Source organism: Mustela lutreola, chromosome 12, assembly GCF_030435805.1.
Source record: "Mustela lutreola isolate mMusLut2 chromosome 12, mMusLut2.pri, whole genome shotgun sequence".
Lineage (NCBI taxonomy): Eukaryota > Metazoa > Chordata > Mammalia > Carnivora > Mustelidae > Mustela > Mustela lutreola.
In genome coordinates this window covers 5,883,266-5,902,087 of record NC_081301.1, presented here as the reverse complement: position 1 = coordinate 5,902,087, position 18,822 = coordinate 5,883,266, and the positions used below count along the sequence as shown (strand labels likewise).

Below are 18,822 nucleotides of genomic sequence, written 5' to 3'. Positions count from 1 at the left end.
TAATCCTTCCCCAATAGGCTGAAAGCTCTTACAATCAACTTTATTCATTCCACACATATGAATTACACGCCCCCAGGTGCAGGGTGCGGCCCATGCCGGGTGCTGTCCTTGTGGCCACGGTGGTTAAGAGAAAGAGGACGAGGCACAGAGAGGGCGGCTGTGGGTGCAGCAGCATTTTCAACAGATCCGGATGACATTTTTTGAACAAACTGGAGGCGTGAACTTGCAAAGGTCTAGGGAAGGAAAGATCCTTCGGAGCGGCTGGAACAGCAGTGGAGGTGCCCTGAAGCAGGAACGGGCTTCCTGTGGTCCTCGACGGCTGATGCCAACGTCATCAGACCGAGATGAGCGGTAAGACAGAAGCAGGCAAGGGCTGGACCGCGGACAGCGGTTTCCCGGGCCGCGCCGAGGGTGAGGGAAAGCTAGGGAAGGACCGAGGAAGGGAGGGACGGGGTCTGTCTGCAGGATGACAAGGCTGCACCGGCTGCCGTGCGGAGAACGCACCGAATGGGGCAGGCGCGGCGGAGGGACAGGGAGGAGGTTGCTGCACCTGTTCATGGGACAGCTGGTGGCACAGGTGGAGACGGGGAGCTGCGCCACAGACCTTGGGAGCAAGAGGGATGAGGTAGGAGGCTTGGGGCAGTCCTCCAGGTGAGACAATGAGGGACCGGATGAGGGGTGAGAAGGGTTTGGATTCAGAACGTTTACTGAAGGTAGAGCGGACAGGACCTGATCTGTATTATATAGACAGGGCCCATATTATATGGGGTGTGAAGGAAAAAGAAGTCCTGGACGCCCTATTGTTTGGGCCAGAACCATTACGTTAACAAGGAGTGCCATTTAACGACCCGAGGAAATGCAGACTGGAACAGGGGTATGATAAAGGGGTTTGGGGGATCCACAGTTTCTTTTTGGATGGGATAAAAAGCCCTCTGCATCGCACAGCTAGGCATCACTCCTAGTGCTGCTGGGCTCCAGGGACACTCCCTCCCCCGACAAGGGGGTGCTCGGAGATGCTGCATCGGGCTCATCCAGGGAGATGGCAAGTGAGTGCCTGGATACAGGAGAGTCAGCTGGGACACAAAACATCCGTGAAACAATTCCTGGTTCTAAGAAGAAAAAGAAGGTCTCGTTCTAGCTCATGAGGGAGCACCACAAAACCCAAAGCTGCACTTCAAATCCAGGGAATCAAGAGCAGAATGTCAGCCTCCTGATAACTAGGTATGTTATAACTAGGTATGTTAGCCCACAATTTCGGGTGAAATTTTAATGATTCTGCAAATGACAGAACCACAGCGGTGACAGGGCCTTGATGAACAGCACGCGCCTGTCACACGTCCTCCCAAAACAAAGGAGACATAACAAAACCAAATACACCTTCTAGAGATACATTAAACCAGGAGCTATCCGTGGATGTCCCACCAGCAGGACATAGGCAGAAGACCAGCAACTTCTACAGGGCTCCCTGCTTTCGGATTTATTTAAATAAAGGTGGTAACCCCAGTAAAGAGGAGGTATTATGGAAACCCTCCTCTCCAGGTCATGAAATCGAAAAGTCCCTCTTGGCTTTCTGTGTTCTCTCCTCACAGGTCCTGCCTGGCTTTATAACGGAGCACCCCAGGTGCGTCTCAATGGGACCGGAAAGATCAGAAATTGACTTGTAATGACTTGATCACACACGTAAGACCGTTTTAGTTTCTGCATTCCCTCACGCTAGGCTTTGTCTGTTTGCTGAAATCTCTTATAAAAACATATTTGATGCATAGTAGGGTCAGTCCACGCTACAAAACTGCCTTATAGGATATTAAGTCCTTCCCTAAGTTCCTAAATAGGACCTACCCAATAGCTAACTTGGAGACCATGGTATCTTTTAGTATCAATTTTTAAACACCTCTGGGACCTCAGGGAAAAGATATAACTGGCCAACCTAAGTAATGTGGGGTCTTGTAAGCACTCTCTGAGTTTATAAAAATTTTAGTGAGTCATTGAAGGTACTGTATAATCGTTTCCTCTAGAACTTTTCAGATAGCCGCTGCCAAAAAGCGATTCTGTTCCTGGCAATATTTGGTAATGAACCATACTTTCCACCTGCTGAGAAAAGCTTGCTTGGAAGTTCCAGTCAATGTCGGCCAGCACCTCCTGACTCCCCTTCTGGAGCTACAAATCTCTATAAAAATCCCTCTTACACGGTTCGCGGTGATCACCGTGCATTACCCTGAAACACACTCAAAGGCTCGAGCTGAACCAAACCACCTCTCCGAAATTCTTTAACAACTTGATTCAATGGGCAAAAATCGCCAGCAAGGGTATCTTTACCCTCATTCTTATAGGGGAATCTATCTGATAGCGACTCTGAACTACCCACACTTCAGATCGGGTAATTCACAACCTCGTTGATCATTTCCGTGACTTAGGAATCTCATCTACACTTCTCTCAAAGACCATCACTCTTGTAAATGACCAGAGCTTAATTAAGAACCATAAATCACGTATGTTCAACCTCGTACTCTCTTCCTGGGAATTTAGCTTGGAGGAACGGTGCCTACCCCACGCACAAAAGAGCTATGAAAGAAACGAGTTCTCTGCAGTACTCTTTATATAACTAAAAGTAAGTAAATAACCCGAAACTGGTAATAGCCTACAGGTCAAATAGTAAAGAATTAGTTAAGTGAATGATACGAGCATTAGAATAATGCATAGCCACTAAGATTCTAATGATGAAAACTACCTGTTTTCATGCAGAAAAATAAAAACTGCTTATGAAATTAAATGGGGAATAAAGAAAAATGTAAGTTATATCCATATAGGACTAACATGCTTAATTGTTATATATAGGAAATATATTTATATAGACATATTACATATACATGTCTATATCAGTCTTTGTACACATCAATATCTTTGTGTCTATAAGTGACACCTAGAAAATAACTTGGAAAAAAATGAGGATTTTTACTTTTAAAAATTTCAAGTTTTTGTTCTTTAATCCAGATTTTTGGTAACATTCTTTAAAAATATTGACAATTAATACATGAATCATAACATTCCCCCCTTCAAAAAAGGGGGAAGAGTACATAAAAGAAATAGAAGTTCTTTTTTTTTTTTAATTTTTAAAGTAGACTCCACACCCTGACGGAGGAGGGTGTGGAGTCTACTCCAGAGGAGCCTGACGCAGGGCTTGAACTCACGACCGGAGATCAAGACCTGAGCATAAATTAAGAGTTGGATGCTCAACCGACTGAGCCACTGGTGCCCCAAGAAACAGAAGTTCTTTTTGCATGTCAGCTAAAAGAGATGACTATTCTATTTATTGCAAATCTCTCAAAATCTAGGAAAATCAGGCAAGTATAAAAATTTCCAGATTTTACACATTAAAACTAATCATGTTGCCTCATAAAGAATATTGATTTCCGGGCGCCTGGGTGGCTCAGTGGGTTGAGCCGCTGCCTTTGGCTCAGGTCATGATCTCAGGGTCCTGGGATCGAGTCCCGCATCGGGCTCTCTGCTTAGCAGGGAGCCTGCTTCCTCCTCTCCTCTCTCTGCCTGCCTCTCTGCCTACTTGTGGTCTCTCTCTGTCAAATAAATAAATAAAAAAAAAATCTTTAAAAAAAAAAAAAAAGAATATTGATTTCCCAGTAATTTCTCCTGAACACCAGTAAATCCCAAATATTGTCACATAGTACAGATTTATTGATAATTTACATCTGTAGACAAAAAACTGAATACAAAGCAAAGGAACCGGCAGTGTGTACTCTGACTTATGTTCTCCCCAAAGACAGGCCACTGATTCTCTCTAAAGAGAAGGTGAGTACCTTGCTAAAATCTAATTTCTGGGGTGCCTGGGTGGCTCAGAGGGTTATGCTTCTGCCTTCGGCTTGGGTCATGATCTCAGGGTCCTGGGATCGAGCCCCACATCGGGCTCTCTGCTTGGAAGGGAGCCTGCTTCCCCCTCTCTCTGCCTCTCTACCTACTTGTGATCTCCTCTCTCAAATAAACTAAAAAAAAAAAAAAAAAAAAAAAAAGTTATTCTTGAAAAATCAATGCATTTTCCTAACAACGAGCCTATAAATTTGTGTCTCGGAACAAACTGTTTCCTTAAGATACTATGTGGGAGAGTTGCACATCTTATGGGATCAAGGGAGGTGTGGACATGGCTGCCTAAAACCCACCTTTTCTCCAAAGAACGTGAACCGCAGGTGTTGTTCTGTTTTATAATGGGAGATTTTTAAGACTTCAAGGACACACAGCTGGCTCATTATCATGAAGTGGCCCCCAGGATGAGAAGAATGTCCATCTCTCCCTCTACTTCCCTCTTACTACCTTCCTTTCAAAGGAAGGAAACATTCTTTACAGAATGAGCTCTGTCACCACAAAGACCCTTGTTAGAGATTCATCTATTCAAACACAGCAAAATCTAGAGGAGAAATAATTTTCCAGTAGTATTCCAAACTGAACTTGGAAATGACTCAATATGCAGTAATGAGATCCAGCAGTAATCCTATAAATTTGAAATCATCCCTTTGGGCAGACAGGATTTCGCCGCTGTACCAAATGGCCCAAAACACATTATACTAATGGTTAAGACTGGCACTTAAGCAAGACATGATTTCTGGTCAGCTCTGAGAATTACTAGCTAGACCTAAAATGGTGAAAGCCTCTCATTTCAATGCTGTCCACCAATTCTACATTTTTAGAAAGTTCTTTTTAAATGCACCGGGCCATACTGTTATGACATACGGTCTCAGGGAAGCCTGTATACCTTCCTGCTTTCTGTAATAAACCCTGATCAGAACACTCGAGGGGAGATACCTGGGTGGCTCAGTCGGCTAAGTGTCTACCATCAGCTCAGGTCATGGTGGCAGGGTCCTGGGATCGAGTCCTGCATCCAACTCCTTTCTCAGCGAGGAGCTCACTAGACTCAGAATGGGGCTCAGAGAGCCCTCAGGACCCAGTCTGATGTGTCACAGCTGGTGGGGCTGCCTGAATCCCAAGCCCATTTGTTGACCAGAACATCCTTTCCTCTCCTAGCCTGACAGCCTCCCAGGGAGCTGTGGACACACAGCTGGTCTGGGCTCTCCCTCTCCTAGGGAAGATGTGCAGCACGCGGTCAGCCCTTCACAGCAGCATGGCAACAAGGCCCCTGGCTGGGACACCGGAAGACCTGGATCTGAGTTCCAGCTCTGTTGTGTCACTTCTGCTGGTCACAAATGTCACCGCAAAGTGGAGAAGATCCCATTCTGCTGTGTTTTTAATAAGAGTCATCTTTTTTTTTAAAGATTTTTATTGATTTATTTGAGAGAGAGAGAGCAAGAGCGAGCGCACACAGAGGGAGAGAGAGACTCCTTGCTGAGCAGAGAGCTTAATGTGGGGCTCGATCCCAGGACCCTGAGATCATAACCCAAGCCAAAGGCAGATGCTTCATGGACCAAGCCACCAGGCGTGCCAAGAGTCATCTTCACTTTTTTCTTTCTTAAAAAGATTTAATTAATTAATTTATTTGAGAGAGAGAGAGAGAGCATGGGGGGGTGGTGTTAAGGGAGAGAGGGAGAAGCAGATTCCCCACAGAGCAGGAGCCTGACTTGGGACTTGATCCTGGGTCTCCAGGATCATGACCTGGGCTGAAGGCAGCTGCTTAACCAACTGAGCCACCCAGGTGCCCTACAAGTCATCTTTTCAAGAATAAGTAAGATCATTCATTAATAAGAGTCAGAGGAGCCCAAAGGGAAAGCTCTAAAGGAGAAATATTGGTCATTATGGTTCAACCTCAAGGAGGGCCTTACCTAGAGCTGATTGCCCGTGAAGAAGCGGACACTGTCTAACCCGGCATCCTTGAATGTAAGTTAAAGAATGTCACTCAGTGGAAACAAAAACACGCATGTGAACATGCATGGCCCCGAGAGCCACACAGAGCCACCCCCCGGGGAAGGGCCTGACCCCCGCCTTGCTGCCTCCAGCCTCCTGGTCTGGGATAAAATGTGTCACTGTCCGCCCTCCCAAAGGGGTGCTGTGAAGAGAAAATGTAAAGCCTAATAGCTCTCAGTTATTATAATCCACAAAAATGAAGACTCAAGGCGAAACAATTAAACAGACAATATAACCAGAATAATTTCTAAAGTCGCCGCGTATCAATATACAACCTAATGGCCCATTACGTGGTCATTCAAAATAATGATAAATATGTAGGAAAAAAGCACAAAGGTTCATGATGCATTCTATTGAAACACCACAAATACGCATTTACGTATGGCTATTCTTTCTTTCTAGAACTTTAAAAGGGTTCCCAATTTCCTAAAATGTCATTTCATGTAATTACGAAATGCTTCCAGAGCCCGGTGGTTGTCGCTCTTCCCAGTGGAACATCTGACTCAGATGTGTGCTTGTAATTCTCCCTAAAATAGGGGCACCTGGGTGGCTCAGTGGGTTAAGCCGCTGCCTTCGGCTCAGGTCATGATCTCAGGGTCCTGGGATCAAGTCCCGCATCGGGCACTCTGCTCAGCAGAGAGCCTGCTTCCCTCTCTCTCTCTGCCTGCCTCTCTGCCTACCTGTGATTTCTCACTGTCAAATAAATAGATAAAATCTTTAAAAAAAAAAAAAAAAACTCCCTAAAATAAAAGGAGCACTACGAACTGCAGATCTTATTTAATGTGTCTCTGTATCACCTATAATTTACTCTATAAATGACTATAATTCCTGATTAAAAAAGGAACAGAATTCAAGCTACAGATACGACGGACTGTACAAAAGACATGATTAGCAGTGAATGAATAAAACAAAAGGACCCAATCATAACAACGAAAAGGAAATACAAGGATCCTCCACTAATGACACAAAGTCCAAGAACAAAGTGAATCAAGTTGAGTCTAAGACGGCTCCTCTCTACTTCCTAATGCTTACTTCCACCCTGGCACTCTTCCAGGTGCTTGGGATACGACAGGAGCCAAGAAAATTCTTGCCCTTGAAGAGCTTACATTCTAGTGTGAGACGAAAGAAAACAAATATATAAAGTGTTAGATGTTGGTAAGCACTATGGGAATACAGTAAAGCAGGGAAGGTGGTGGGAATGAGGCGGGGAAAGAGAGGAGAGACTTTGTAATTTTAAGTAAGGTGGACAAGACAGACCTCAAGAAGACGCTATTCCTGAGAAGTCAGTAAGCGAGCTCTGTAGATATCTGGGGCCAAAGGTTTCGAAGGAGAACAGAGCCAGTACAAAGGCCCTGGGCCAGGGTGACACAGGGTGAGGTTGAGCAATAGCAAGGGGGCCATGTGGCTGGAAGAGAGGCATTCAACAAAGTTAACAGGAAGCCAGTTTATGTGGGCTCATATCTCATGATTCACTTCAGAAACAGAATTTATATTCTGTACTAAAGTAAAGGCAGAAAGTTCTGGTTTAGGGTGTTTGCTAAATTTCTAAGCTACATGGGTAGCTGAAGGTCAGTCAAAAGACACAAAGCACTGAACAAAGAAACAAACAGGAAGAAGGTATAAACTTTGCAAGGTTGAGGGAAGTTCAAGAACCCGGGAAGCAGTCCAACATCAAGTTCAGATTTACTCTATTTAGTTTATGATTATATTAGACATTTGTGCTTCATTCTGAACTTCAGCATTCTGTGCACTGCTTCCTTTCCATCATAGAAAAGATCTTTAATGAACGGTCTGGAAGATGCTGTCATCTAATTTGGGGCTCTAGTGCAGGGTTTCTCAATCTGGGCACTATGGACATTATGGGGCAGGTAATTCTTTGTTGGAGAGGCCGCCTGTGTATTGTAGGATATTTACGAGCATCTCTGGGTTCTACCCACCAGATGCCAATGGCAACCCCCTGGCCGGTCAAAACTATCTCCAGATACTGGTAAGTGTTGCCGGGGTAGGCAGAAAAATTGTGCCCAGTTGAGATCCACTGCTCTAATGTGAACAGATAAAATATGTCATCTCAGTTTATGAACCCGTGGTTTTTGCTTTGTTTTTCAAACCAATGGTTGTTCTTAAGGCATATATCTGTTCCTAACTACTAAACTCGCCCAAAGCTATGTGCTACCTATTTATAGCTTACTTAGAAAGAAGTAAACTCCTCAGATGTTCCAAAAACTTTCCTGTCCCAGGACCTTTGCACTGGCTGCTACCTCCGTTGCTTGTCCCAGGCAACTCTACCTCATCCTTTGAGTCTTATTAAAACGTTGGCTGTTTAGGGCCCTGGGAAGCTTCTCCCCGATCCTGAGCACAAGCATGTTAGGTACTCCTATCATCTCCTCCTGTGGCACCTACACGCATACTTCACAGCAACAATCATAACTGCAATTAAGTAATTATTTTGATGATTATTATTTAACATCTCTTCCATTTGTTCAGTAGCAATCCCACCTTCTCTGTTGGTTCCTGCATGTCCAGGGCACCAGAAGAATTATGGTGGACTTGGATTTAAATGAGAAAAGCATTATCGTGGGCCAGCTTTAGTACTTTATTCCTAACAAATTATGATGCCCTGTGTAAGCCATCAGAGAACAAGGACACGAACAGCAGCTTACAATTAAACCTTTTAGGACAAAACCTTGACTATGAATAAACTTTATGTGAGTGCATGTTTTTCTCCTTTGTTAACAGTAAGAGCTATGATAAGATGATAATGAATGCAGGAGGACCAAAAAGGGCCTCTTCCTTCGATGACAAAGGACCCAGAAAACAGTTGATGGCACTGAGATCATCTTTCTGGCTTTTGTGAACACATTATAAGCATTTAAGTTAATACTCCTTATTCCACACCGCATGGACTACCTGATATCGCTTACTCTTTTTATGTGTGAGATCCTCAAATACATTTAAACTCCTCTTCGGGATTTTATTCGGGGGGGAGGGGTGTCCTCAGATAAGTTTCAGTGTCTGAGGGACCCTTGCAAAGACCTAGAAACACCTTCTAGGAACAGGGTCCATAACTTTTTCCACGATTCAGTTCAAGACGCACCACGTTATAGGACTGTGTTTAATCTGAAAGCTTCTAGGAGTATTCCCGTTGCCCCTGGTCCATCTCTTAGGAAGGAAAAAACAAACTTCTGTTACCGATTTCCTCTCCTGCTTCAGCTCCTGGACGTAGCGGGCTAACTCCACAGTGATGTTCGAGGTCATGTTCTCGGAGATAACTTCATGCTGCCCAGCGTAATCATTCATTTCATTCAGGGTGGAAAGGAAGGCTTTACAAGCCGTATACCTACGGAAATGAGCACACGCCACGCTTTCAGACAGGGGCCCCGTCCGTTCTAACACTGTATGTGCTGACGAAATATTAATTAAAATCAGGTTAATGTGCGTCAACGTCCCATAGGATCCCGAAAGTTCATTACTCATAAGAGCGTTCTCGTTGAAATGGCTCAGAATTAATTACCACTGAAGCACTCTACATTCTGTGAAGCCGAACCGCTCTATGTAAGGCAGTATTTAGCCTCGTTAATCCTGGTTCAAATATGACCCCAGATACCGTACATGCCAACTATGCATTAATTCAATGGGTGTTTAGATCTAAATTGGAGATTTAACACTTTTGCACTGTCCATGCTAAGGTGCCTAAGTTGCTTACTGGAATGGACAGATTTCTCAAAGAGACGCCTGACATTACAAAAGCCAATCAAGACCATGGAATGCACAATCCTCACTTCCTGTATTTGCTGAGATTACATTCTGAGCTTTTCCCAATTACCTTAATTGAAACAATCTGGAATAGGTCTAGTGACTCAGCGCAAGTTAGCCGAGCCGGGTTTTTACCGTTCTTGATGCCAATTTAAAAACTAGCACAAACACGGGTGGGGAATGCAGCTTATTTTTGTACATTTCCTTTCCCCTTTCCTTCATCAGCATCACGGCTGGTGTAAAGATTACCAGCACATAATTATCAGCGTTAAACAGACCTGTATTCTTCTTCCTCCTTCGAGTTCTTTTTAGGTTGGTATTTCTTTGCGAGGTTCCTAAAACAAAAATGCAGACATATCACCTTCTATAGAAAGATGATTGAGAAATCGGGAATGAGAGATGAAGTCAGTGCTTTGTGCGTAAGTTAAAAAAAAAAACAAAAAACGCAAAATGTCCGCAGCTGAAATCCATTTATTTCCTTCCTTTTTTTTTTTTTTTTTTAAAGAAAGTCATCTCTACACCCAATGTGGGGTTGGAACTCACGACCCCAAGACCAAGAGTTGCCAGCTCTCCCAGCTGGGCCAGCCAGGTGCCCCTGCTTCCTTGCATCTTTTCTGCATGGGAGATAAAGCTCTGGTTGTGAAAGATTTGCATCGTTTTTAATCTTTTACCCCAAAGGTAGAGCACGTGAGAACAGAAAGGGTCAGGAGTTGATGCTAACCTGGCTGTTACAACCTGACTTTAATTGGAGAGTACAGACCATGTGTGCACCTGCGGCCGATTTCATCTGCAGCACTGAGCTGAGGGTGAGTTTCCCTCCGGGCCACCGTTCCCTCCCGATCATCTTCACGATGATCCAAGAAAAGCATGTGGACTATGTCCAAATGCTCAAATTAAAAATCCAAGTACCGGGTGCCTAGGGGGCACCGTGGTTAAGCATCTGACTCGGTTTTGGCTCAGGTCATGATCTCGGGGTTGTGTGCTCAGAAGGGAGTCTACTTGAGATTCTCTCTCTCCCTCTGCCCCTCCCACTCGTGCTCTCTAAGATAAATAAATAAATCTTAAAAAAAAAAAAAAAAACAAGTGCCAAAGGCATGTTGTCAGGGCTGTGTGGTTGCTCCTGCAAAGAGCTAATGAAAAGGAAAGGAATTTAGGGGCTGTTAACATAAGACGTTTAATTAGGAGGACTGCCTGCCCAGGAGATTTGCACTGACCACACTCAGATGAGACAAAATCACTCACATCTCTCTTTCTAATCTCGCCTCCAGGTCAAGAATCCAGACAATCTTTACATTTAACACACTTAAATTTACACAAAAACCAGGAGGTAGCCCTGAAAAAAATGAAACTCACTCACATGGATCCCACCCCTGACTTGGGTGGCAACAGCCAGGAGAGGCTGACTAATGGTCCATGACAGGGGTCCTCACTTGACCACAATGCAGTACTCACTTCCCTGTTTATCCCGTTTCTATTCCTCTTTCCTAGTAGCTACTTTCATTATTTCACATTTTCTTTTATTCTCCCTGAATCTACAGATTCGCCTAGAAAAATGTGCCATCATAAGTTTACAATCTTGATCATGGTACTTTTTACATACAAAATGGATGTGATTTCATCTCTAACAGGTGTTACTAGATGACGTGAGGCAATGGACTTCAGTATAAAAGGGGCGCCTGGGTGGCTCAGTGCGTTAAGCTTCTGCCTTCGGCTCAGATCATGATCCTGGGGTCCTGGGATTGAGCCCCACATCAGGCTCTCTGCTCAGCGGGGAGCCTGCTTCCCCCTCTCTGCCTGCCTCTCTGCCTGCTTGTGATCCCTGTCTGTCAAATAAATAAATAAAAATCTAAAAAAAAAAAAGACATTGCTCTGGGATGGGTTGAACCCAGACAAATCAGTGAGCAAGTCTGGGCGTCATCTGGGAGTTTAAGGGAGTTGGATGAAATGACCTCTATTGCCCCTTCAAGTTTTCTGATGCAGTATATAACACCCAACAGAATATCAATTGTTGCAATTTAAAATGAAGTTATTGGATGCTTGGGTGGCTCAGTCTATTAAGCATCTGCCTTGGGGCTCAGGTCAGGATCCCAGAGTCTCGGGATTGAGTCCCGAGTCCCTGCTCGGCAGGGAGCCTGCTTCTCCCTCTGTCTGCCGCTCCCCCTGCCTGTGCTCTCGCTCTCTCTGACCAGTAAATAAATACAACCTTTTAAAAAATAAAATAAATAAAATAAAATGAAGATATGAAGAGCACGTGGGTGGTGCACTCAGTAGAGCATGTGAGTGTTGATCTTGGGGTCATGAGTTCAAACCCCACGTGGGGCACAGAGCTTACTTAAAATAGTAATGATAACAGTAATATCATCAATAGTAATGAAATAAAAGTAAAATGAAGACATGAGCATATGATCATTTCAAAATTTAATTAATTTTTGACTATTAATTATAATTAATAACTGATGAGAAGAGAACGTTCCTGCTTGAAGGCTGCTCTGGTGTGACCCATGCTTCAATAAACCATGTCATATTTTCTCTGCTGATACTCTGGACGCATAGAACAGTTTCCCTAATAAATCTAGATCCAAAAGGATGCTGAAAAACATTTCCTTTAAAAATATGGCTTAGGGGCACCTGACTGGCTCAGCAGGTGAAGCATGTGACTTTTGAGCTCGGGATTGTGGTTCGAGCCCCACACTGGGTATAGAGATTACTTCAAAAATAAAATCTTTGAAATAAATTAATTAATTCATTAATAATGTGGCTTAAAGACACAAATAATGCAAAGGAGAGAAATCCTCCTTGTTGAAAGCACAGTACAGCCGAGATGGTTCACCACAGTCACTCCTTAAAAGGCAGATTTAGTAAAAACAGTCCATCCTACTTAACAGGTGGCCAGGATGGAAAGGGGAACACATGGAAAGCACATGACTCTATAACCAAGAGGTTCTTTTCCACATAGACATAGAGTAGAATATATGGGAAGTTGGAGTGTTAAAAAGCCTATTGGCTGCATGTGTGTTTTTTTTTAATTTGATTGTTTTTTGGTTTTTTTTTTTTTGGCAGAGAGGAAGAGGAGTTGGGGGGCGGGGGCAGAGGGAGCGGGAGAGAGAATCTTAAGCAAGCTCCATGCCCTGCGAGGAGCCTGACGTGGGTCTCAATCTCCCAGAGCTGTCAGAAGTGTGTGAGACTCTTGATCTTGGGGTTGTGAGTTCGAGCCCCAGGTGGGGTGTAGCGACTACTTAAATAAAACAAACAAGCAAAAACCCACTTCACATTTTAAAAAATAAATTAAAAAATTTAATAAATACACATTTTCTTTTCAGTTTCCAGTCCTAAGCCTTCATAAAAAGAATTTTAAATTTTATATCTAGTTGAAGGAAACATAGCTTGACTAGAGACAGGTAAAACCAGAATTCTTTTTAGTTCTTTCTCACCAGTCCAAACCGAAACGGGATTAAAGACAATAGGGGGAGGTCTGTTGTGGGTGACAACCTGTGGAGACGGTCACGTTGGGCTGAATGAGTCTCACTTTGACCATGTTGGCATACACAGCATTCAAAATGCTTCTTAAAAGCACCAGTGAGTAATTCACTCTATAAATGCCAACAGAAAACTAAAAGCTTAAGAGGTATGGAAGGGAAAATGAGAATTTTTCTCTCAGGGACCACTAGACAGAAGGATCAACTTTCATCTCCATTAGAGATGAAAGTTATTTTGTATGGGGTCACCTAAAACAAGCAAGGAAATAAACCATAAAGAGCAGCTTTAAATTTATGGGATCTTTCTGAGAAATTTTAAGTGTTTTATGTATTACACTTGCTCTTCAGACAGGCTAATGAAAAGGTAAGAGAAAAACATAATCCTCTCATAAGGATACTGGGTTTAAACTTGGTTGATCCGAAGAGCCACAGGGAAGCTTTAAAAAAAAAAAAGGAGATACCTGGGCCCAGTGCCAGGCTCTCTGAAATGGAAGGTCCAGGGTTGGGTCCAAGAATGTGTTTGGTTTTTTTTTTTCTCTATCTTTCCTTCTTTCTTTCTTTCTTTTTTTTTTTTTTCAAAGCTCACCACAAGACTTCCGGACAAAGACAGCAGAATAAAATTCAATCAGAGAACTGTGCTTTCCCAACAAGAGGTGAGAAGGAAAAGCCAGGACAATGATCAACAGCAGAAAACAAGCCCATGGGGAAAGAAGCATAATTTCAGTCTACGCACTTTGTAAAGTGGCGACCGTGGTGAGGGACAGAAGATTCTGGGGCCGTGGAGAAGGATGCTGTCCCTACTCTTGCTGCCACTACGGCCGGGGGTGAAGTGGGGTAGGAATAAGCCCATAAAACCCTTAAGATCAGTTTCGACAATATACACTGAAGGGTGAGTAAACAATCGAGGACAGTGACAGGAAAGCTCTGAGAAGACGTGCAGGCTGACCACCCAGGTTCCAGAATTCAGGCAGGAGCAGGGGTCACACCACCTGGATCCTCACGCTCCAGGGCTCGAAGCTGGATGCCCGCGGGAGATCACGCCTAACCTAGGCATCCCGAAGGAACGAGGATTATCTTTGACCTAGCGGACTAAACTCTCAAACACAACCTCTAGCAGAGTTCTGGAACACACTCAGAGTCTCAAAGATGAAAAGTACAAAGCCAGATGCTTTGCCTCACCCTTACCCCGTAACAGAGCTCAGAGGGAAAGGCCAACCGTTCTAGAAGCACGGCCAGGAACGCTCACCTACCCTCTATCAGAACCTACAGCAGCACTGGGGTTGCTTAGGTGGGTAAGAACAGCATGCTTAGAAGTTCATGTGCCTTATCTCATGAAGCCCCCTTAACAACCCTGGAAAGGAGGAATTACTATTATTCACATTTTACAGATGAAAAAGATGAAGCACAGACAGGATGGGCCCCAAGCTGTGCGACAATTGAACAGAAGAATCAAGAATGCATCCCAGGTACTGGGGCTCTAGCGTCCGTTCTGTCAACTGTTTCGCCGAACTGCCCATATTAAACGTAAGTGAGGCGAAAACCTAGGACATGTAATACAGGAGAGAAGGAAGGAAGAGGAAAGGTGGGAAGGAAGGGAGAAAGATTCGGAGGAACAAAAAGAAGGGAGGGAGGGAATGCCAAAAAAGAAAAAAAGAAACACAAAAAAACCCCACAACAAATCAAAACACCAAGCAAACAAACAATCTGGAAGAAAGGAAGCAAAAGAAGCAAAAGCAAACCCCTCCAGAATATTTTACACTACAGAAAAACTTCATAAAAACACAAAGCCAATGAAGTCGAGAATTCCCGGGCCACGGGCTCAGACAGACTGCGAAGGTAAGGAAATGAACTAAGAACGGAAGCTACCACTACAGAACTAACGAATACGGTGGGCTGGGTATCAAATGTAACAGAAGCAAGCTTTGAGATGATCATTGTAAGGAAAGCAACTAACAAAAGCAGAAGAAAAGATTACCTAAAGAACCAGATACTTTAACATAAGGAAAAGCTGTATCTCTGAAGTATATAAAGCCAGTAAATCATACAGAAAAAATATTCAGATGTAACTGGAGAAAGTGACCCCGAAGTAAATGAGGGATTGGATCTGCATGTGAATGGGCTCTAAGGAAACTGACCAAGAATGATCAACAAGGCTGAGCTTGGCGATGCCATCAAACCGCTAAACAAACAAAAAATTCCTCACATATATAGTCAAAAAAATTCACCTACAAAAAAAGAAAAAAAAAATCTGGCTGGCCCCAGACTTTTCCACCAAAAACCAATGCAGCGACAAAGTTTGGAGAGGACGAAAATATGACTGGCAAATAACCGGGTCAAATTATTATCAAGTATGGGGACATTCTCAAACAGAAACAAACTCGGGAGAATTACTCCACAAACTCTTATTAGGGAAGGAAATATTCATATTTCTCTTGATGCCAAGAGACAGGGGGAGAGGTTGTGCTAGGACGAATGGAGGTGAGCATACATTTATATTTAAATACAGAATTAAGGGGCGCCTGGGGGATTTAGTCGGTTAAACCTCTGACTCTCAGCTTAAGCCTCTGACTCTAGGCTTTGGCTCAGGTCATGATGTTAGGATCATGGGATCCTTCCGGGCATCGGGCTCTGCGCTCAGCACAGAATCTGCTTGAAATTGTCTCTCCCCCTCTCCCCTACCATGCTCACACATACTCTCTCTCTAATAAATAAAGAAATAAATGATAAGTAAGTAAGCAAATAAATGCAGAATTAAGACAAGTTAACTGTGGGACTGTGTTACAGACCACATTATATAGCTCAACTAGAAGAGGAAGCAAAACATGTAAAGATTATTTCCTTTCTCTTACTTAGCAGTGAGCCAAGTGAGCTTGCTTAAAGTTATAACAAGAAGTTAAAAAAAACAAAAGCAAAAACCAGTAATGACATCCTACAAGTTTTTAATAATTTTTCTGCTAAATCTTGTAAGAATTCAATATTTATGGTTCAGCAAATCCTTCAGTTCCATCTGTATGTATTTTTTTATGGTGAAAGTAAATATAAGTGGAATTCCTTGTATACACAATATATTTTATAAAATGATTTCTACATAATTACCTTTTATTGACAATTAACTCTAATTAAAAAAAAAAAAAAGTTGGCCAGGACATGAATGGTTCACCAAAAAGAACGTATAAATGACTCAAAGGTATAAAAACAGGCTCAACCTCATTGATAATAAGAGAAACACAAACTAGGGCTCAGACTCTCCTATTTTTACTTATCACATTGGCAAAGACAGGACAAGACTGGTACCAAGGAGCACTGAGGGTCAAGGTCAATGGCACTGCCCCACGCTGTGCCATAAGCCGTAAGGGTCACAGCCTTTGAGTGGCAACTTGGTGAACTCTACCAGAACCAGAGTGCTACTTTCAGGAACTTTGTTTCTGGAACGGCTTGTCCAAGTGCATTACTCAAGGTTATGCATTGCAACTTTGTTCCGAGTTGCAAACAATTGGAAACAATCAACATGTCCACCAAGCCATAGCAATACTGTAAAACCGCAAAAATAATGAGTCCTCGGAACAATCTCCAGGATGTAAAGAGACAAGGGCACACGGAACTGCTCGGGAAGCAAGGAAGAAAACACACCCTCATTTGCCTGCGGTGTCATAAAATTTCTTGGAAAAGATAAACAAGAGACTGATAACATTTATTGTCCCCAGGGTCAGGGTTAAGAGAAGGGACCCTTCATATGGAATGTTTTAAACTTTGATTAGGAATTCGACCTTACATTGCCTTGAAGAAATAGTAATTCTGGCAAGGGTCAGTAAACTTTTCCTAAAACAGGTCAGACGGATAGTATTTTAGACTTGGAAGGGCGTCATGCTCAGGTGTCCCTGTTGCAACTAGTCAATTGCAATTGTTCTCAGAAGCAGCCATAGGACAACACATTAATGAATGGGCGTGGCCATGTTTCTGCATAACTTTATTTATAAAACCAGGCAGTGGATGGATTGGGACATAGGCTGTAGTTTGCCAACCCCCCAACCTACAGAAATCAAAGCCCCAATGAACACCCACTGCTTCTAAAATAAGTTAGCATAGGGACGCCTGGGTGGCTCAGTTGGTTAAGCTGGTGTCTTTGGCTCAGGTCACAATCCCAGGGTCCTGGGTCACAATGCCCGAGTCCCGCATCGGGCTCCTAGCTTGGCGGGAAGCCTGCTTCTCTCTCCACCTCTGCGTGCCACTCTGCCTGCTTGTGTGCTCTTTTTCTCTCTGACACATAAATAAATAAAATCTTAAAAAAAAAAAAAAACTGGGGCGCCTGGGTGCCTCAGTGGGTTAAAGCCTCTGCCTTCAGCTCAGGTCATGATCCCAGGATCCTGGGATTGAGCCCCACATCGGGCTCTCTGCTCAGCAGGGAGCCTGCTCTGTCCTCTCTCTGCCTGCCTCTCTGTCTATTGTGATCTCTGTCTGTCAAATGAATAAATTTAAAAAAAATCTTAAAAAAAAAAAAAAAAACTAAGTTAGCATCATTTTTCCTCTAATTAATGCTGAAAAAATTAAAAATGATTTAATACCAGAAATCTCTCCAAAAAGATCGTGTTGCTTTTTCAAATCACACTGGTATTTCAAGCAAGCATTTGCTGACCATGCTTCAGTCACCCTGGCCTTTCCATTCCTTGAACATGTTTCCACCTCAGGACCTTTGCACTCACTGACCCCTTGGCCTGGAAGAGCTAAACCCAGACCTTGGCATGCTGGTCTTCTCTCTTTGTGTTTCCGTTCTCAAGCAACAGGTTTTCCCTGGCCAGTCTAGCTACATAACCCCCACCCACTATCACGCTCTATTACACCACTGGCTTTATTTACCTGGGTTGATAAATGCTATCTTTAAAAAAATCTTCTTTGCTTATTTGCATGTGGTCTGTTTTCCACAGTGAGAAGGTGAGCTCCAAGGTGTCTTGTTCATCTGAGCTCCCCTGGTACTCTGCTCACACACTGTTGGTTGTTCTGTTTGTTGGTAAGCCCTCATCAGCTCTCATAGCTTATGCAAACACATGATTCTCCTTGAAGCAGTGGGGACCAAACATCTCAGACCTGGACGTCTCGATTCAGCCTTCCTACAACTATTTCCTGAGTTCCTATCATGCATCAGGAGAGAACACAGCAAGGAGGCTGGTATGGTTAGAGCAGAGAGAGGGAAGAGGAGGAAAGAGACGTCAGAGAGGTTGGGGGATATGGTCACATAGGGCTTTGTAGGACATCCATGCTAAGGGCTCTGGATTTACAGAGTGAAATGGGAAGTCGTTGGAATTTTGAACAGAGTGCCATGATCTAGCTGCTTTGTGGAAAACAGACAGACAGGAGGGGATAAGAGGGGAATAAGAGAAACCAGTTAGAAGCCTCGGAATAACTCAGGTGAGAGGTGATGGGGACTGGACCACAGCGGCCGAGGTGCAGGTCAGAAGGGGTCAGATCCTGGGTAAATTTGCCAAGTACAGTCACTGGGACTTCCTGATGGCTTACACTGGGGACACTGGGGATGGGGGAGGGGTAGTGGCAGAGAAAGAGGGAATTTCTGACCTAACCAAGAACAGGGTTTCTGACCTAACAGGGAAGGAGCAGCTGCCTTCAAGTGCCTGGGAAAAGCCAGGCCATGCAGACGCACACTGTAGGCGGGCAGCTTCGGCTTCGGACACTTTCCATTTCAGATAGATTTTAGGAGGTAATGCATAATCTATATTGG

The 18,822-nt window shown here is 43.7% G+C and overlaps 1 protein-coding gene across 16 annotated transcripts in view; it reads right to left on the bottom strand.

The window, feature by feature from the left end:
* Positions 1 to 18,822, bottom strand: part of FNBP1 (formin binding protein 1) — a 143,702-nt gene that overhangs the window by 67,511 nt on the left and 57,369 nt on the right. For all 16 annotated transcript variants that reach the window (XM_059141397.1, XM_059141389.1, XM_059141388.1 and 13 more), the window contains exons 3-4: positions 9,894 to 9,950; positions 9,052 to 9,199 (exon numbers count right to left, since the gene is read on the bottom strand). In XM_059141397.1, the coding sequence (XP_058997380.1) occupies positions 9,052 to 9,199; positions 9,894 to 9,950 (205 nt within the window). The remainder of the gene's footprint in view (positions 1 to 9,051; positions 9,200 to 9,893; positions 9,951 to 18,822) is intronic.